Source organism: Peromyscus eremicus, unplaced genomic scaffold, assembly GCF_949786415.1.
Source record: "Peromyscus eremicus unplaced genomic scaffold, PerEre_H2_v1 PerEre#2#unplaced_72, whole genome shotgun sequence".
NCBI lineage: Eukaryota > Metazoa > Chordata > Mammalia > Rodentia > Cricetidae > Peromyscus > Peromyscus eremicus.
In genome coordinates, this window is record NW_026734313.1 from 99,576 (window position 1) to 120,612 (window position 21,037).

General features: G+C 49.8%; 1 protein-coding gene across 1 annotated transcript; it reads left to right on the plus strand.

Moving 5' to 3' along the window:
• Positions 1-10,966: 10,966 nt before the first annotated feature.
• Positions 10,967-20,463, plus strand: LOC131901353 (isochorismatase domain-containing protein 2A). Its single transcript, XM_059252532.1, has 6 exons — positions 10,967-11,164; positions 16,865-17,005; positions 17,141-17,350; positions 17,522-17,592; positions 17,682-17,799; positions 20,090-20,463. The coding sequence occupies exons 2-6, from the start codon at positions 16,868-16,870 to the stop codon at positions 20,180-20,182; spliced, it is 630 nt and encodes a 209-aa protein (XP_059108515.1). The 5' UTR covers positions 10,967-11,164; positions 16,865-16,867; the 3' UTR covers positions 20,183-20,463.
• The last annotated feature ends 574 nt before the right edge of the window (positions 20,464-21,037 follow it).

The window sequence follows — 21,037 nt, forward strand, 5'->3', positions numbered from 1 at the left end:
GTTCCTCTCCACCCGGTCTTCCTGCCTCTCCCCCACTGTACCCTTCCACATCACAGGTGCTCTGCTTCCCTCCCGGTCTCCTCCCTTACCTCATCTCCTCCTCCTGGGTCTCTTTCTAGTTTCCTGGCCTCCACCCACACTCATTCCCACACAACACACGTATATAAAAATCGAAAGCCAGAATCCACGTCTGAGAAAGAACTTGCAGCGTTCGATTTCCCGAGCCAGAATTACTCTGTTTAATATGTTTTCCAGTTCCATCGACTTTCCCATCATCATGAAAGAGCAGTAACTGCTCTTAACGGTGAGCCGTCTCTCTAGCTGCCCTCCCCTCTTTGAAAAAAGAATTACTTTTATTTTATTTGTGTGTCTGTGTATGAGCACACACATATGCGTGTTTTCTCTCTCGCTCTTTAAACAGGGCCTCACGTATCCTAGGCTGGCCTCACACTCACTGTGTAGCTGATGCTGTCCTTAAGCTCCCGAGCTTCCTGCCTCCATCTCTTGAGTGTTGAGATTATAGGTGTGTGATACACCAGGCTTCGAGGCTTTTTCTCCCCCTCCCCCAATCTGGGGATTTCAATTAATGGGGAAGAGGATTACAAGTTCAAGGTCAGCCTGGGGGGGACTTATCAAAAAGTAGGAGCTTTCCTGGCACTTGAGAGGCAGAGGCAGGTGGATCTCTGTGAGTTTGAGGCCAGCCTGGTCTACAGATCAAGTTGCAGGACAGCCAGGGCTGCACAGAGAAACCCTGCGGGGGGGGGGGGGGGGGGGGGGGGGGGGGGGTTAGGCTGAGTGTGTCGCTCAGTGGTGGAGTGCTTGCCTAGAGTGTATAAAGCCCTGTGTGCTATGGTGATTAAGCCTCCAGACTAAGACAATTTATGGAAGAAAAGGTTACTTTGGCTTCCAGGATAATAGTCCATGACGGCAGATCGGAGGCCGTGAGCAGCACACATGGCAGCTGGAGCAGGAGCTGAGCCCTGACATCCTTCAGTGTGAGCACGAAGGTAGAGTGAACTAGAAACCTGAGCGTCTTTAAACTCTCAGAGCTCGCCTCTAGCGATGGACTTCCTCTAACAAGGCCATACCTCCTAAACCTCCCAAACAGTGCCACCATCAGCCGGAGAACAAGCGTTCAAAAGTCTGACACTATGGGGGATAGCTCGTTTAAACCACCACCACTGGGCTGGACTCCCCAGCTCTGAGTAACACCCAGCATGATGGTCCACGCCTGTCATCCCAGAACTCCGCAGATAAAGGCGGGAGGATCAGACATTCAAAGGCTTTCTCAGCTACACAGCAAGCTCCAGGCCAGCCTTGTCATTAAAGAAAGGTAGTGGGAGGCTAGAAGGGTGGATCAGTGGTTAGATCACGTACTGTTCTTTCAGGAGAGTTCAGTTCCCAGCACTCACATGATGGCTCATAGTCACCCGTGACTCAACTTCCAGGTGTTGTGATGTCTCACCTGGTCTTTCCAGTGGTCTGCGTAAACTAATGCAGGCACACACATAGTCACATATAAATACATTTTACAGACAGATTTGGAGGGGCTGTCGAGATGGCTCGGCAGGTCCAGGCATTTGCTACCATGCCTGATTATCTGAGTTCAATCCCCAGGGTACAAATGGCAGGACAGAATCAATATCCAAAAATCATCCTGTGATCCCCACATACAGGCTATGGCATGTCCACAAGTGCTCACACATGCGCGCACACGCGCGCGCGCGCGCGCGCGCACACACACACACACACACACACACACACACACACACAAATAAATAAATTGAACAGTTCTGGGAAGTAGCTCTGTTGGCACAGTGCTTACCTAGGATTCATGAAGGCTTGGGTTCTACCCTTATTACCACAAACAAACAAACAAACAAACAAACAAACAAACAAACCAGATGTGATCGCATAGACTGTAATCCCAGCACCTGAGAAGTGGAGGCAGGATGTGAGATCCTGTCTCAAAAACCACCAGAATCGTGAAACTCTGTCTCATAAAATGGAAGGAAGGAAGGAAGGAAGGAAGGAAGGAAGGAAGGAAGGAAAAAAGAAAGAAAAAGAAAGACACTTAGGCTGGGTTCTTTTGAAAAGCCCACACCCACACTTGGATGAAGACTATCCTTTCCCAAAACTCCTCTTTCTTTTAACATCTATGCGTAAATCTCTGTTAAAATTCTCCTCCCAATAAACTCTGACTTTGTTTCCTACCGACTCTTCCTGAAATTCGTTTCTGTTGCAGAGTCCAGCATCCCAGCTTACCGAGTGGAAGTCTCAGAGAAAAACTCAGGCCGCAGCAGGAGGCAGCCTGGAGCTGAGTCCCCAGCACCCCCTGCCACGGACAAGACCTGGGCATACATCAGAAGACATAGGGTCCTGGCTGGTACCCCAACTTCTGGCTTTGTAGGTCTGGGGTAAGGACTGATAATTCACATTCCTAGCAAGTTCCCAGGTGAAGCTGAGCTGCTGCTGCTGCTGCTGCTGTTGATAATGGCCTAGCGCTCTCTCTCTTTCTCCCTCTCTCTCTCTCTCTTTCTTTCTCTCTCTGTCTCTCTCTCTCTCTCTGTCTCTCTCTCTCTCTCTCTCTCTCTCTCTGTCTTTCTTTTGGACAGAATCTCATGTAGCTCAGGCTGGCCTGGAACTCAATATGTAGCTAAGGATGACCTTGAACTACCGATCCTCATGCCTGGCTCTGGGACCCATTTTTTTTTTTTTTTTGAGACCCATTCCATCAGATGATAGTTTGAACTTTTCTGCAAGTTTGAAATGTTTCATAATAAGATGACAAAAAATTCATAACAGAGATGCAGGGTGATCCCCAAGGGAGCAGGGCCTGAGGGGAACCTGGGGATCGGATGAAGTATTGTGTGGGAAAATGCTGAGGATAGCCACTTCTGACCTAGATATTTTAGGTTGAGGCAGAGCTCATGGGAAAGTGCTTTTTGCTACCTGGGCTGCCCTAAAGGCTTGTATGTGGGAGGCCTGGAACCCTGGGGAGCAGAGGCAGAGCCCAGCACAGGTATGCCTAGAATTCTAGGGCAAAGAACTCTTCCTTTAAAAAAAATTAGTTATTATTATTATTGTGTACGGGTGGGTGCATGTGTGGAGTTCAGAGGACAGCTCTATGAAGTTGATGCTCTCCTTCCACCTTTAAGTAGGTCGTGGGGATTGAACTCAGGTCAGAGTTTGTGGCAATCGCTTTTGTCTGCTGAGCCATGTAGTGCTCCCCCTTCAATTACTTTTAACTTTTTATTGACTTTTTATTTTTTAAATAATTTATTTTTATTTTATGTGCATTGGTATTTTGTCTGCATGTATGTCTGTGTAAGGAGGGTGCCAGATCCCCTGGAAATGGAGTAACAGACACTTGTGAGCTGCCATGTGGCTGCTGGGAATTAAACCCAGGTCCTCTGGAAGGACAGCCAGTGCTCTTAACTGCTGAGCCATCTCTCCAGCATCTATTAACTTTTTATGTAGCATGCACAAGGCCCTGGGTTCCGTGTGGCTCATACCTGTAATCCCAGAACTTGGGAGGCAGGAGCAGAAGCAGGAAGGTCAAGAGTTCAAGGTTATCCTCCAATATGTAGAGAATTGGAGGTCATCCTGGGATACACGAGACCCTGTTTCAAACAAAGCAAAACAGAATAATCCTCTTGATAAAATACGTACTTATACGCCCAAGAACCCGCTCACCACCATGTAGCGATGCACAGACTTCCATTGCTCAGCTTTCTAAAAAAATCCTTGTTTCCTTTTCCATCTGTTTCTTCTCAGTAGCTGCTCAGATCTCCAATATAGTTTTCTTTTTTTTTGGTTTTTTCGAGACAGGGTTTCTCTGTGTAGCTTTGCACCTTTCCTGGAACTCACTCTGTTGCCCAGGCTGGCCTTGAACTCACAGAGATCCGCCTGCTTCTGCCTCCCGAGTGCTGGGACTAAAGGCGTGCACCACCACTGCCCGGGCAAGTGCCTCTCTGAGTCTGTTTTAATTTTTTTTTTTAAACTGTTGAGGCCAAGAACCTGCAAAAGGTACCCTGTGTCCCCAAGGACAGGAGTGAGGGGAACATTCAAAGAGCCTGAGAGGTTGTTGAGGGTGCCTTGGGATTAAGAGATCAGCTCTGGGCTGCTCAGGAAACCTGTTTTCCTCTTGGCCGATAGGAGAAGATGATAGTGTAGGCCGGGATGGGCATTCTGAGGGAAGGAGGGCTTGGGGTACTGGGCTGCCATTTACTCAAACTTGGGTCAAAGATTCCCTGAGAGATGGCTCAGACGTTAAGAGCACTGGCTGCTCTTCCAGAGGTCCTGAGTTCAATTCCCAGCAACCACATGGTGACTCACAACCATCTGTAATGAAATCTGGCTCCATCTTCTGGCGTGCTGGCAGAAGACTGTATACATAATAAATAAATCTTTTTAAAAAAGAAAAGATTTCCTGAGGGAAGATTCTGGGCTGGCAGGGACAGCTACCGATCTACAGAAGAGTAGGTCCTTAGTTAAGCCCCTTACTTCTGGACTGGTGGGGAGCTTAATGAATTGGTACCCATGTGAGGGAGCACTAACTCATTATAAATAAATATTAAAGTGCTTAGTACTACATCTGACTCATGGTAAGTAGTACTCACACTACTGTAGGTACTATCCTCTATCACCACCATCACCACCAATATTAGAATGATCACTCTAATCATCACCACCACCATCATCATCACCATCATCACCACCATTATCATCATCATCACTACCATCACCATCATCACCATCAACATCATCATCACCACCATCAACATCATCATCACCACCATCATCACCATCATCACCACCATCATCATCACCACCATCATCACCATCAACATCATAATCACCACCATCATCACCATCATCACCACCATCATCATCACCACCATCATCAACATCATCATCACCATCATCAACACTATCATCACCATCACCCATCACCACCATTATCACCATCATCACCATCATCAACATCATCATCACCACCATCATCACCATCATCACCACTATATGAAAAAGGAAATAAAAAGGAAAGGAAAGGACATGACCACTCCTAGGTATGGTGGAGGAGAAAGTTTATTATTGACATTCGAGAGAGCATAGCCAGGGACAGGGACATCTAGGAGAGTCCAGAGTGGACATGACCCAGAGTCATGTGAGGAGAGTGGGAGGTGTAGTAGAATATTATTTTAAGCCGGGTGGTGGCGCATGCCTTTAATCCCAGCACTCGGGAGGCAGAGACAGGCGGATCTCTATGAGTTTGAGGCCAGCCTGGTCTACAGCGCTGGATCCAGGACAGGCACCAAAACTACACAGAGAAACCCTGTCTTGAAAAAAAATATTATTTTAATGTGTGTTACTTTTGTTTATGTTGCATTTGTTTAACTCTGTGAAGCTGTGTTACTGTACCTGTCTAAAACACCTGGGTGTGTGGGTGGTTTTTGGTTATTTAGTGGGTTATAGATGTTTGTTATCATTTAAGGGAATATAGTATATTGATACAAATTTAAAGTTATTTTTGTTACACTGTATATGTGTTTCTATACTTGTTAAAGGATTTTTGTGTATTGATAACATGCTAAGGTTGCTTTTGTTACAATGTATTATATGTATGTTTCTATTTTTGTTTGGGCTATTGTGCCTATGCAGTTCATTTGGAAATGTAGGATGAAGTTCTAGCTTTTGAAAGTTATTATTATGAACTATACAGGATAATCAAGAAACATAGGTCAGTAGTTAGTCATTCATAACAATCAAATTTGTAGATATGTTACATATGTTTTCTAGATTAAATACATATATTTTAGATAGATGGTCTTCAAATACTTCAAATACCTATAGAATATGGCATTTAAAATGTTTTGTTGCCGGGTGGTGGTGGCGGCGGCGGCGGCGGCGGCGGCGGCGGCGGCGGCGGCGGCGCACGCCTTTAATCCCAGCACTCGGGAGGCAGAGGTAGGCAGATCTCTGTGAGTTCGAGGCCAGCCTGGTCTACAGAGAGAGATCCAGGACAGGCTCCAAAGCTACACAGAGGAGAAACCCTGTCTCGAAAAACCAAAAAAAAAAAAAAAAAAGTTTTGTTTACTTAGGGCTTTTCATGACAATTAGACACATTTGCTTCTAGCAGCACCAATTTATGTCAGAGATGATGGGCGTTGAAGAAACTCCTTATGGAGTTTGCATTCACTGTGGCAAGGCTAGCCCCTGGGCCAAGGAACTGTTCTTGCCTTTGACTGCTGACAATGTGCTGTGCAGACTGGACATGCAGGACACACAGGAAAAAAGACTGTTAAACTTTGCCAAAACAAGGCAGGACAGTCTTTCAAAATTCCTGCTTCATAGAAAAGTCTGCCAGATACTCTAGGCCTGTAGGCTGAAGATGGATGCCCCAGTGTTGCAGAGGAACTTGGGTGACTGTCCAGGCAGTCTCTGTTGTTAGATAATACTACATCCTTCTGGGTCTTTGATGGAGTTGAAGACTAGATAATTATAGTTGCAGTTTTCCTGAGTTATGATAGAAAGTAAATTAGGTGTAAAATTTTGGATTCACTAAGATAGGATAGACAATGCATTATTTTCTCTAAATATGCTAACTACAGATGGACAGAATATCATGAATATAATCCTTACTTGATAATTGTGATTGTATATAGTCTTACTATGTTTAAGTTAAAACCCTTTCACTTTTATTTAGACAAAAAAGGGGAAATGTAGTAGAATATTATTTTAAAGTGTGTTACTTTTGTTTATGTTGCATTTATTTAACTCTGTGAAGCTGTGTTACTGTGCCTGTCTAGAACACCAGATGGTCTAATAAAGAAATGAATGGGGGCTGGAGAGATGGCTCAGAGGTTAAGAGCTGTTAAGAACTGACTGTTCTTCCAGAGGTCCTGAGTTTGATTCCCAGCACCCACATGGTGGCTCACAACCATCTGTAAAGATCTGGTGCCCTCTTCTGACCTGCAGTCATACATGCTGTATATGTAATAAATAAATAAATAAATAAATCTTTAAAAAAAAAAAAAAGAAAGAAAAAAAGAAATGAATGACCAATAGCAAGGCAGGAGAAAGGATAGGCAGATAGAGAGAATATATAGAAGGAGAAATCTGTGAGGAAAAGGAGAAATCTAGCAGCCAGAGAAGGAGGAGGACTTCAGGGGCTAGCCACTCAGCGACACAGCTAGCCACGGAGTCAGAAACAAAGAAAGATATATAGGAATAGAAAAGGAAAAGCCCAGAGGCAAAAGGTAGACGGGTTAATTTAAGATAAGGAAAGCTCACCAGGTGGTGGTGGCACATGCCTTTAATACCAGCACTTGGGAGGCAGAGGCAGGTGGATCTCGGTGAGTTCGAGGCCAGCCTGAGCTACAGGGTGAGTTCCGGGAAAGGCGCAAAGCTACACAGAGAAACCTTGTCTCGAAAAACCAAAAAAAATAAAAATAAAAAAAAAATGGAAAGCTGGCTAGAAACTAAGGCAAGCTAAGGCTGGGCATTCATAAGTAATAACAAGCCTCCATGTGTGATTTATTTGGGAGCTGGGTGGTGGGCCCCCCAAAAGAGTAAAATACCAACAACAACAGGGAGGGGAGGGGAGAGGGAGAGACCAGGTGCAACAGTCCAAAGATACAAAGTAACCAAACTATCTGGATTATACACGGAAGAGCAGTCGTCCGCTGTTTGGGAGCTTCCTTCTTAGTTGCACGTCTGTGGTCTCAGGAGATGACGGGGTATGCCTATGGAAGGTAAAGTGAAGGGGACAGACAGCTCGTGTATACAGCAATGGGGAAGTCCTCATTCATGCTGGGGTGAGATTTGGTGATGGGGAGGCTGTTTTGGGATCACCCCAGGTCCTGGAAGTAATCCCTCCCTCTGCTCTATAAATAGATCCCATAATCTCGCTGACTCGCTAAGTTGAGTCTCTGTGAAATTGCTACTCAATCTTTCTCTGGAGCCCTATTTGGGAAGGGGGGAAGCAGGTGTTTCTCTCTCTGCCCCCCCCCAAATTCTATGCACCAATTGCCACCACTGTCATCACCATAACTACCTTTATCATCACCTTCATCCTCACCATCGCCATCATCAACAAGGGCGATTGACAGCTGGTAAGGAAAATGGGCTCTTAGTCGGGCATAGTGGCCCACACCCACAATTTCAGCCCTTAGGAGGCAGAGGCAGGAGGGTCAGGAAGGAGCTAATCATCACCTCTGGACAATAGTAAAGAAAGAGAAACATCCCTGAACTCAAGCCCCTAAGGATCATATTTACTCACTACCTGTGGGGCCTGGACATTTCTTCAGCTGGACATCCAGCCTGATGCCTGGGTCGGGTTTTTACTGTGATCACTCCCCACCTCCATCTTCTTTTTGAGGGGCATCTACACCGTGGTTTTCTTTTTTATTGTTTACTTCACTGTTTTGATTGAAGCAGGGTCTTGTTGTGTAGCCTAGGCTGGCGTCATACTCCAAACAGTCCTCCTGTCTCAGGTGTCCAAGTGCTGAAATTATAGCCATGTTCTGTGACATATTTATTTGGGCTGGTTTTTGTTGTTATTGTTGATGTTGTTTCTTTTTTCAAGACATTGTTTCTCTGTGCAGCCCTGGCTGTCCTGGAACTCGCTCTGTAGACCAGGCTGGCCTTGAACTCAGAGATCTACCTGCCTCTGCCTCCCAAGTGCTGGGATTAAAGGTGTGTGTCACCACACCCGGCTATTTGGGCCATTTTTCCCCCTCTGGCTAACCCCCAGAGATAGAGACTTGGGCTCTCATTAGCTTTGCTCAGTGATGGGTTCTGGGGTCTGGCATACAGTAGGTACACAATAAAAACACATTGGGTGGTGCTGGACCCTAACCTTGGGGCCTCCTGCCATCTACCCACTGAATACGGTTGTGTGGGAACCTCCAATGGTTAAGTCTCCACTTGGGGGACCAGGGCTGTGTGCCCGGGCTGCAGACCCATGGCTTATAAGCAAAAGCCCCCACTGACATAGGCACACAGATCTCAGGGCTCAGTTGAGAGACTTTCAGGGACTGCACGGGCCCAAGGATGCATGGCTTGGTTCTCTGAAGTAGACACACAGATCAGAACACACCTCTCATGCCTGCAAGGGGATGGGGTCAGGCGGACTGGAGGGCTGGCATTGTAGAAGGAGAGGTCACACTTGGGAGTGTGAGCGAGCCCTAACTCTGTGTCTCAGGGTTTCTATTGCTGTGAAGAGACACCACGACCATGGCAACTCTTTTTTTTTCTTATAAATAAATTTTTTTTAAGAGTCACTTTTTTTTTTTTTATTATATATACAGTGTTCTGTCTGCATGTGTCCCTGCAGGCCAGAAGATGGCACCAGATCTCATTATAGATGGTTGTGAGCCACCATGTGGTTGCTGGGAATTGAACTCAGGACCTCTGGAAGAGCAGTCAGTGCTCTTAACCTCTGAGCCATCTCTCCAGCCCCCATGGCAACTCTTAAAGAGGAAAATATTTAACTGGGCATGGCTTACAGTTTCAGAGGTTTAGTCCATTATCATCTTGGCAGCGTCCAGTCAGACAGGGTGCTAGAGAAGGAGCTGAGAGTTCTATATCTGGATCCACAGGCAGCAGAAGCAACTGTGACATTGGGCATGGCTTGAGCATAGGAGACCTCAAAGCCCACCCCTCCAGTGACACACTTCCTCCAACAAGACCACGCCCACTCCAACAAAGCCACACCTCCTGGTAATACCGCTCCCTATGGGGGCCATTATCTTTCAAACCACCACACATCTGTCCCTATCTCACCAGTTGAGTCTGGACTCTGTGGCTTGCTGGTTGAGGGGCTGATATAGAAAGACAAAGTGCAGGCAGAGAGGGAGGGGGATCTCTGGACATCTACCATGTGCCCAATTAACACATAGTTGGACCTGGGATATAAAACAGGGGCGCGTGGGTGCGGAGGCAGAGAAACGCTCCCGGAGATAGCCAATTAAGGGGACAAAAGGCTCTTTAGCAAGGCCAGGCGAGGCGCAGAGTCAACCTCAGCCATTAATGTCGAGGGCCTTTAGAAGGAGACTGGGGGAGGGGGTTGCTGGTGGTTGATAGACAGGTCCAGTCTCTGAGAGGGGTGCCAGCACCTCCAGGCTCACACCACCCAGAGCTTCCTCTTTGCTCAAGGTCCAGCATCAATTTAGGGGAAATTGAAGCCCAGATGACTCCAGGAAGCAGGGATGGCTGGCTTCTGGGTGGAGGTCGTCCACGGAATCCGGAGGTGCATGCAGTGGAATGAGCAGGGGGCAAGGAAGAGGTCAGAAAAGGGAGATACTATCTGGGTTTCCATTTGCATTTATTTAATTTTTTCATCTATTTATTTATTCTGTATCACCAGCTATTAATTTTGTGGTGTGTGTGTCTGTCTGTCTGTCTGTCTTTGCACGTGTTCGTGTGCCACATCAGGCCTGCGGAGGTCAAAAGACAACTTGCAGGACTCATTTCTCTTTTTCCAACGTAAGAGTCCCAGAGATCAGGTCTCCAGACTTAGCGTCAATTGCCCTAACCGGCTGAGCCATCTCGCTGGCCCCTGCAGGTAAAATTTTTTTTTTTGTGTGTGTGTGTGTGTGTGTGTGTGTGTGTGTGTGTGTGTGTGTGTGTGACAGGCTCTCACTATGCAGCCCCACAGTGGTCTTGAACTGGCAATCCTCTTGCCTCAGCCTCCCCAGAGTTAGGATGACTACCACCTTTAGCTAGGAGAGCCGGTTGGAACCCCAGATCTCCCACGAGCCAGGACAGGGCCTAAAGCGAAGCTCTCTGGCAGGGCCAACCTGGCAGTCTCCACCCACATTCCCAGTTAGACTCCGCTCCCTGCCCCGGCCGCCACTCACGCCCTTGTCGGCTCCCCATTGGTCCGAGGCGCCCTCTTCCCGCCCCACCGCGCTCCTGCGGACCAATCAGACTCTCGTGATGACACGCCTTCGCCGCCCCGCCCCTCACAGGGTGCAGCAGAGGCTCGGGACGGATTGGCCTGCTCGGGAGGGAGGGGCAGACACGTAAGGGGCGCGGACCACGTGTCCAAGGCCGGCCAAACGGTGACCCAGTCCGGAAACCGGGAGGGTCCCGTGGCGAAAGTGAGCAGAAGGCACCTGTTGGAGGGGCTGGCTGGACTCGAACCTGGTACCACCGGGTAAGTCCGACCACCCCTCCCTGCAGACCGGGAAACGGAAGCCTTGCGGGGTATCCGACTCCAGTTGGTGTCCGAATGGACCGCCAGGCAGGGACTCGAACCCTCTCCAGAGCAGAGTTTCCTATCAGACCCCGGGAGAGGGCGACTCCCATCCTCATTTCTTCCAGGAAGAAATGGATGCCCAGAGAGGGAGTGAAACTCACTCAGGGCCACACAGCCTGGAAATCTGGGTCCCAGTAGTAGTGTCCAGTTGCCGCTTGCCGAATTAAACAGCCTCACCCCAACCCCTCAGCAGGAGGTCACTCACCTCAGCCTAGGACAGGCTTCCCTCACCGAGGGCTCCTTCCAGAACCTCCTCAATGTCCTCAAATCCATCTCCATCCAGACACACACCCCCTTCTTACCCGCCCTCCGCAACTCATTCCCTCTCTCAGATTGGTCATTTTCTGTCCCAAGCTCTCACCCCGGGTCCCACTTCCTGTCATACCCAGCTGGCCCGCACTTTTTTTTTTTTTTCTTTTAATGAAATAGAAGGTAGTATAAAATTGGAATAAAGGTTCTGGGCATGGTGACACACGCTTGTAATGCCAGCAGCACTCGGGAGACCTGAGCTTGCCAGGAGACTGAGCCAAGCCTTGGAAGCCAGCCAGGGGTACCTAGTGAGACCTTTTGCCTTTTAAATAAATTAATAAATAAGATTGTGCAACGTGTAACAGGTGTTCGGTGTAGAATAAGTTGAAGATTTGCATAAGGCCCTCTGTTATTGAAACCAGCCTGTGGTGGTGTGGCCGAGATAGGGGTCACCGTTGCGGTCTTCTGGGGGAAACGGGGATTACAGGTGTCCACGCCCACATCTGGTTGAACTTCAGCCTCCCCACATGCTAAGCAGTCACTGTAGACTGAACCACATGCCCCAGCCTTCTTTTTACTTTTTTTTTTAAGACATAAATCTCTCTAGGTTGGCCAGGCTAGACTTGAGCTTTGGATCCTCCTGTCTCAGCCTCCCAAGAAGTAGTTAGGTTGACAGGCCCATGACACAAAAACCCACCTTATTAAAATGGACAGATTTTACAGATAGGCTGTATTACCTGAGACCGGGAGATGGCTCCGTCGGGAAGGGGCCTGCACACAGCGTGAGGACCTGAGTTCGAATCCCCAGTACTCATGCTGAAAGCCAGGTAGCAGTCAGTGTGCATCTGTGACTCCAGGGTTGGGGCAAAGGAAACAGAGTACAAAGAGGTGACCCCTGGAGCTCATTGGCCAGCCCGACTATGAGTCTATAAGCTCCAGCTTCAACGAGAGACCCTGTCTCAAAAAAAAATAAGGCAGACGGCAATAGAGGAAAACACCGTACGGACACTGACCTCTGGCCTCTGCACACGTGCACACACACAAACAGAATGTATTTCTTTTTAAGATTTACTTACAGCTTTTATTTATGCGTGTGTGCCTGCATGGATTTTATGCTCAGCATGGAGGCAGAGGGCATTAGATCTCCTAGAGCCGGAGTTACAGGAGGTTTTAAGTCGCCTTGATGTTGGTGCTAGGAACCAAACCTGGGTCCTCACCTCTCTAGCCCCATGGGAACATTTCTTAGGACAGGCACATTGATAGATTGATGGGCGGATGAGACCAGGTCTCATAGAGCCCAGGCTGGCCTCCAATTCAGAGATCCACCTGCCTCTGGCTCTCCAATGCTGGCATTGAAGATGTGCACCACCAGGCCTGGCGAGAATGTGTTTCTTATGATAGACACATTGATGGATTGTGGGGCAGGTGAGACCAGGTCTCGTGGTGCCCAGGCTGGCCTCGAACTCAATATGTAATTGATGATATAAGTCTTCTCATCTCCTGCCTCCATCTCCCTAGTACCAGGATGCAGGCCTGTGCCACCATGCCCAGGGTGTGCACGTTTGGGGATGGAGCACAGGGTTTTGTGTATGTTAGGCAAGCACTCCACCAGCTGAGCTACGGCCCCAGACCCTAGAGGTTTTTTGTTTGTTTGTTTGTTTGTTTGTTTGTTTGTTTTGATACAAGGTCTCCCTATGTAGCCCTAGCTGTCCTGGAACTCACTCTGTAGACCAGGCTGGTCTCGAACTCACAGGGATCTGCCTGTCTATGCCATGTGACGCTGGAATCAAAGGCCTATACCGCCACACCTGGCCTGAGTTTTTGTAAAAACAAATATCTGGGTCCTTACCACATAGCTTAAAAAATGTCTGTTGCTCAGCAATCCCTCTCTGTACCCCCTTCTGATGGGTCCCCACCTCCCTCTGTGTCCCCTCTGTTGGGTCCCCACCTCCTCTGCTGGGTCCCCTCTGCTGGGTCCCCAACCCCTCTGCTGGGTCCCCACCCCCTCTGCTGGGTCCCCACCCCCTCTGCTGGGTCCCTTCTGCTGGGTCCCCACCCCCTCTGCTGGGTCCCCACCTCCTCTGCTGGGTCCCCTCTGCTGGGTCCCCACCTCCTCTGCTGGGTCCCCACCTTCTCTGCTGGGTCCACACTTCCTCTGCTGGGTCCCCTCTGCAGGGTCCCCTCTGCTGGGTCCCCCCTCTGCTGGGTCCCCACCTCTGCTGGGTCTCCTGCTGGGTCCACACCCCCTCTGCTGGGTCCCTGGGTCCCCATATCCCACTGAATGGATACATGGTGAATGAATACAAACAGGTCTGCACACAGACAGTGGAAAGAGCTGTAGAGAAAGCCCAGTGGGAACCCCAGTTACAGAGCAGTTTGAGGACCCAGCAGCAACACAGCCTCCTGGGAACACTGGCTGACACGTGCCACGGCTTGTGAAACCTCAGACCCCGTGGGTGTACAGACACCACGTGGGGGAAGCCCGGAAGCGTGATCAGGCCCTTTCGGCACGCAGGTTTCTCTCTTGTAAAAGTGTTACTGGGCAGGTGGCTTCACCAGACTTGTGTGTTCTTTCTCTGCTTTGTTTTGTTTTTTTGTTTTTTTTAAATAATTAAACATTTTATTTTATTTTATATGCACTGGCGTTTTGCCTGCATACATTCCAGATCTTGGAGTCACAGACAGTTGTTGAGCTGCCATGTGGGTGCTGGGAATTGAACCCGGGTCCTCTGGAAGAGCTGTCAGTGCTCTTAACCACTGAGCCATCTCTCCAGCCCCCCTTTCTCTTTTAAATTGTGGGGAAATACCTATAAAACAAATTTACCCACTTGTTGGGGAGATGACTCCTTCAGAGTGCGTGCCGGACAGGCATGAACACCATGTAGAAAGCCGTTGTGGGTTCGAATCCCCACATTGATATAAAAGGCTGGGCATGGTTGCATGTGCTTGTGGCCCCAGCAGTGGAGGGCAGAGAGAATCTGGTTTAGTAGAGACCTTGTCTGAGGCAATAAAGCGAAGGGCAATAGAGGAAGATCTTGGACATCCTGCTGCGGCCGCACATGCGCGCAAACACACAGTCATGCATGAGCGCGCACACACACACACACACACACACACACACACACACACACACACATAACAAAGAGGACGGCACCCGAGGATCATCAGAGGTTGTCCTCTGGCTTCCACAATCAGTCACGTGTATGCTCACATCCCCTCTCCCCCAACACACGCACAGATACAAAAAGAAATGGCCAGGACAGGCGAAGCCACAGACTCGGCCAGCCAGGGGATGGGAAGGGAGGGGCTTGAGGTGACTGTTGATGCAGGATTTCTACTCACAGTGATGAAAATGCTCGGTACCTACCTAGGTCAATGGTCATGGGCACACACATGAATGTTCCCCCTGCGCATTTACGTTTAAATTTTATTTTTAAAATTTTTTAAATTTTGTATTGTTTAATAGCCTTTGTTTTTTATTTTCGAAATTATTACTTTATTTTCTGTGTATGGGTGGTTTATCTGCATGTATGTCAGTACACGACGTCTGTGCCTGGTGTCTGCAGAGGCCAGAAGAGGTCGTTGAGTGCCCTGGAACTGGAGATACAGATGGTTGGGAGTGGCCACATAGGTGCTGGGAATCCAACCCAGGTCCTCTGTGAGAGCAGCCAGTGCTCTTAACTGCCGAGCCATCTCTCCAGCTCCTTCATTGGCGTTTTAAGACAAGGTCTTATTCCATATTCCTGGTTGGCCTGGAACTCTCTCTTTGGTCCCAGGCTGGCCTTGAACACTCAGTGATGCCCCCTGGCTTCAGCCTCCTGAGTGCTGAAATTTCAGTCATGGGTCATTCAGGACATTCCCTGTGAGTAGACTCACATGTCACATGGCCTTTATTATGGACCTTTTACACTGAATATCGTATTTTGGGGTTCACCAGAGTTGTGATGCCTATTGGGTTTAGTTTCTGTGACTGGCTAATATGCCATTGTGTGGGTGTCTTTCCAAGTCCCAGAAGGAGATTCAGCAGCAGTGGGTTGCTTTTGTGTAACTCTGCCTGTCCTGGATCTTGCTCTGTAGACCAGGCTGGCCTCGAACCCACAGAGATCCGCCTGCCTCTACCTCCTGAGTGCTGGGATTAAAGACATGTGCCACCATCGCCCTCAGCAACAGTGTTTTATACTTGGGTAAACTGAGGCTGGCAAGGAACTCTTGGCCTTTCTGGAGAAGCCAGGCTTTAAGGCTCTAAAAGAGCCTGACATGATACCACATGCTTGTTAGCCCAGAACTCAGGAGGCTCATGCCAAGGATTGTAAGTTTAAGGCCGTCCTAGGCTACATAGCAGGACTCCATGGCTCTTTTTCATTTCAAAGATAGTGTTCCAGATCTGTATGCCCCTGGGCAAGTCACCTTACTGCTCAGGCCTCAGTTTCCCCAGGAGTGGAGGCCTGAATGCGCTCCACTAGTGACAGGTAGAAAGTGAGAAAAGTACTTGTTGGGACTGTACAACCTTTGTGCCAGAAGGAGGCCGCGGGGAGAGGGGGTTGTGGAGGGTGACTCTGGGGTGGAGGCAGATACCTGCCCTCAGAGACCCCTTCCTGGGGAAGTAGCCTCACCTGTAAACAGAGGAGGAGGGAGGGAGGGAGAAAAGAAAGGAAGGGATGGAGGGAGGGAGGGAGGGAGGAAGGAAGGGAGGGAGGGAGCAAGTCTTAGGCCTGGAGGTGGGAGCAGGCCTGCAGGGACCACAGAACCAAGTGTGTGAACCCAGGATGAGTCCCTGAGCCTCGTCACCTGCTGCATTGTGCAACGCTCCAGTGGCTGCCTGTACTGGGGCCGCAAGGGCATGAAGAAAAGACAGACAGAGGGACACAAGCTCATGAAAACTGAGGTTAGGTGGACGGCGTGTGCAGTACCTACTGAAGAAGCCCCAGCACACACACACACACACACACACACACACACACACACACGTACACACACCCCGCCCTGTAGCCTCAGTGTAGTTATTATACACAGTTGAACAGGGCAGCAGTTATTACATACAGAGAAACAAGGGGGCAGGTTTAGCGGTCGTAGAGCGGTCTCTGTAGGGGGCAGTCTTCAGGAGCTGGGGAACAAGGCTACTGTGGACATTTCCTGCACACGTCGTCAATATTCACACTCAGACCTGAAGAAGACTTGCCCATCCCTCTGAGCCTACCCGGTGAAGGCTTTACCCATTTCCCGTGGGTCTGAGGGTTCGGTTCTTCACATGGTCGTGCACATGTCAAAAGTACGCATGTACTAAAGACTTCCCTTGAATCCCCACAGTCCCCACCTGACCCTGCCTACTGTCCCTCTGTCCACCCCTAGGAAATGGCCGCAGCCAGGGCTAGCCTGGGCCGGATCGTCCCAGAGTCCTCCATCCTGTTCCTATGCGACCTTCAGGAGAAGTTTCGTCCCAGCATAGCCTACTTCCCACAGATTGTGTCGGTGGCCGCTCGAATGCTAAAGGTACCACAAACTATGCTCTTTTCAAGACCCGGGGCTTCAGGCCCAAGCCCTCCTCCCCCAGACCCGGGAATCCAGACCCTAGCCCTCCTCCCCCAGACCCCAGGAATCCAGTCCCGTGTTTCTTTTCCCATGTAGGTGGCCCGGCTGTTGGATGTCCCTGTCTTGCTGACGGAGCAGTACCCACAAGGCCTGGGCCCCACAGTGCCCGAGCTGGGTGCTCAGGGCATTCGGCCAGTGAGTAAGACATGCTTCAGCATGGTGCCCACCTTACAGAAGGAGCTGGATGGCCGGCGCCAGCTGCAGTCCGTGCTGCTCTGTGGCATTGAGACCCAAGTCTGCATCTTGGTGAGACCCTGCCTGTCCTCACCTCCTGGTCCTCCTTCCTGCCCTGGGGCCCTGGCTGAGCCTCCTCATCCTCATTCCAAGTCCCCAGTTCTGGCTGGGGCTCCCCAGTCCCTCGCTGGGAGGGATCCCTGTTTGTGCTCTGGGTCTGGACCTGGACCTGTCTGCCCTTAGAACACGGCCCTGGACCTCCTGGACCGGGGACTGCAGGTCCACGTGGTGGTGGACGCCTGCTCTTCTCGCAGGTGAGAGGGTCTCTGTGGGGGTGGCCCTCCGTGTGTGCCAGGCACCCCGCAGCACGGACGCCTGCCCGCTCTCCCCCTCTCTCCTGTAGCCAGGTGGACCGGCTGGTGGCGCTGGCCCGCATGAGGCAGAGTGGAGCTTTCCTCTCCACCAGCGAATCGCTCATTCTGCAGCTTGTGAGGGACGCTGCCCACCCCCAGTTCAAGGAGGTATTGGGCCCTTTGGGCTTCTGTGAATAGAAGGATCCCTCCTTTTTGATAAAGGGTCTCCTGTGTGCCACGATGGCCTTGGACACGCTGTGTAGTCAGGGGTGACTTTAAACTTCTGTCCTTTGAATCTCTGCCTCCCAAGTGCTGGGATTACAGTCCCGCTGTGCCCAGCTTTCTCTCTCTCTCTCTCTCTCTCTCTCTCTCTCTCTCTCTCTCTCTCTCTCTCTCTCTCTCTGTCTCTCTTTTAGAACTCTGTACAGGGCTTCCTATTTTATTTACATTTTAGTGTGAGTGTGTGTGTGGGGGGGTATGTGTGTGAGAGAGGGAGAGAGATCGAGAGAGCACCACAGCATAGAGATCGAGGTCAAGTTCACCTTGAGGACGTCAGCTCTTGGCTTCACCCATGTTGGTTCCCAGGATAGAACGCAGGTCAGGCTTGAAGACAAGTGCCTCATTCACTGGGCCACCTTGCTGGCCCTTTCTGTTCATTTGTTTTGTTGTTTTTTAATTGTTTTTGTTTTCGTTTTGCCCCTTTGAGATAGTTGGTGGTTACAATTACATTGTAAATTTGGTCATTGCCTAATAAAGCTCCTGGTTGCCCTAGCTCAGCCCGAATAAGTAGCCCAGGCTGGCCTCAAACTCACGGCAATTTCCTGCCTCAGCCTTCTGAGCACTAGGATTACAGCTATGCACCATTATGCCTTACTGAGAAATATTATTTCTTTGGGCTTCTGGAAAACACCCAGTGCAGGGCAGGCTGAAATGGCAATATTACATTAGGTAGTGCAGAACAGATGTATGACCAGCTAGGAGGTCCCCCGGGCCCCCTAGAATCATTTGTGGGACTTAACTGGGATGAGGAAGTGGCGATGCGGGATTCACGTTTTTGGTTTAGTTGTCTGGAGATGAACTGATGAAGGTAAGGTGGTTGGTTACTCTGTGTTCAACCAAGAGGGACTTGTGTGAATGAGTTGAGAGTTCATGGTCACAGTTTGGGCCTGTGTGGGAGCCGAGGGCTTAAAGGAATGACGGGGAAGATGAGAAGTGAAGAAGGGAAGGTGTGAGCAAAAGGCCCTAAGACAGCGCCGTCCGTCATTAGTGGTCCAGGGCAACCGAGCAGCCCAAGATGGCGGGTGATTAGCTCAGCCAGGCAGGGGCGGTGAGAAGCAGGTGAAAAGGAACACCGTTTTTTTCCTTCCGTCTTTGAGTGCTTGTGTGTAGAGTGGGTGTACGTGAGCACGTGTGTGGTGAGCATGTGTGTGTACACTCATGTGGAGCCTGAGGTTGGTGTCTAGAATCTTCCTTGATTGCTCTTCCACCTTTACATGAAGGCAGGTTCTCTCTGTGGAACCTGGAGCTGGAGGATGTGGCTAGTCTCTCCAGCCAGCTTCTCTGGGGCTCCTCTGTCTCTGCCTTCAGAGGCTGGAATCACAGTGGGCTCTGCCCAGCCAGCTTTTATGTGGGTTCTGGCCATCTGAACTTGGGTCTTCGTACACATGCTCTATACACTGAGCATTCTCCCCAGCCCATTCCCAGGGAAACTTTTCTTTTTCCTTTCTTTATTATTTTTTTAAGATTTATTTATTATGTATTCAGTGTTCTGTCGGCATGTATGACTACAGGCCAGAAGAGGGCGCCAGATCTCATTACAGATGGCTGTGAGCCACCATGTGGGTGCTGGGAATTGAACTCAGGTCCTCTGGAAGAGCAGCCAGTGCTCTTAACCTCTGAGCCATCTCCCTGGCCCTCTTTTTCTTTCTTTCTTTCTTTCTTTCTTTCTTTCTTTCTTTCTTTCTTTCTTTCTTTCTTTCTTTCTTTCTTTCTTTCTTTCTTTTTTTTTTTTTAAAGACAAGACTTACTATGTAACCATGGCTGATCTGGAACTCTAACTGGCTTCAGATTCAGAGATATGGCAGCCTCTGCCTCCCAAGTGCTAGGATTAAAGGCGTGCATTCGCCTCCATGCCTAGCCCAGGAAGACTTGTTTTAAAACATTATTTTACTTTATGTATGCGGATGCTTTGCCCGTATATACGTCTTGTGTACCACATGTGCAGTGCCCAAAGAGTCCAGTACAGGGCATCGGATCCCTTGGACCTGGAGTGGCTGTGTGGATGGTGGGAACTGAGCCCAGGTCCTCTGCAAGAACAGAAAATGCTCTTAATGGCTGAGCCATCTCTCCAGCCCCCAGGAAAACTTTCTAGGAGAGAGGTTGGCTGGGGGAAGGCTGCCAGGAGGACCAGGGAGATGGGCAGTTCTTGACTTCTGACCCAGACCTCCTCTACCTACAGATCCAGAAGATCATTAAGGAGCCAGTCCCAGACAGTGGGCTGCTGGGCCTCTTCCAAGGCCAGAACCCCCTCTTGCTGAACTCCAGACCCTGACTTGAGATGGGAGCATCATTTTTCCCTCCTCTCTGAATCCCACCTGGAGGCCTGCCCTGTGGTAGGGGAGGGGTGTTATGCCTCCTGCTTAAAGAACTGGTCCTGGAAATGCTAATGAACTCTGAGTGCTGGAAGGGGTGTGGGACATGGGGTTGACTGAGGAGAGGTGGATGAGGGACTCTGCTCAGGTTCCCCCCATGAGGTGGCAAACCAAAGGGCAAAGAAGTGTCACAGACTGGGACCCAGACTCCGAATAAACATGGATGTGGCTGTGGACCAAACCATGATTGGGTTTGTGGGGTGTCACAGGGGCTACTGGGGTGTGCAGGTGGGAGAAGAGGATGAAGTGAGGTGAGGAGAAGTGGGGGTGCCTCTCCCCAGCCCCAAGCTGGGACTAGACGCAGGCCACTCTGCACAGTAGGCAGCAGATGTGTCTTGAAGTAGGAGTTTCTGACTGTCCCCATCTCAGGTGGCACTCAGCCCAACTCTGCTGGCTTGCCTCCATAACTCCTGCGTTCTGCAGGCCTGTGAGACCAAGTTCTGCTCCCCTGTGAGGGAGCTGGGCCCTGTTACCACAGCTGCAGAGGCCTCTGACTGCCCACACGACTAAACCTGGGGAAACAGTTCCCTAAACCATGGAAAGAGCACCCATGCAGCTTTATAGCATCATGCAGGCTTGCACCAGGTGCCAGAGAAGAGCCTGGAAGACCAGGCAGTGTGTGGCAGGGACAGATTTCCTCCATGGAGGCCTTGAATGGGCAACCCATGAAGCTGTGAAGGAGAACCTAGGTTGTAGTGGAGACACCAGGGTGTTGGAGGTGTCCCTGAAGAGACAGATGCGCTGTTTTCTCAGAG

Excerpts from the sequence above, each read along its gene's own strand:
- LOC131901353 (XM_059252532.1), top strand. The coding sequence starts at position 16,868 with ATGGCCGCAGCCAGGGCTAGCCTGGGCCGGATCGTCCCAGAGTCCTCC. Across the intron at positions 17,006-17,140 it reads TGGCCGCTCGAATGCTAAAG|GTGGCCCGGCTGTTGGATGT; the intron begins GTACCACAAACT and ends TTTCCCATGTAG. Across the intron at positions 17,593-17,681 it reads GACGCCTGCTCTTCTCGCAG|CCAGGTGGACCGGCTGGTGG; the intron begins GTGAGAGGGTCT and ends TCTCTCCTGTAG.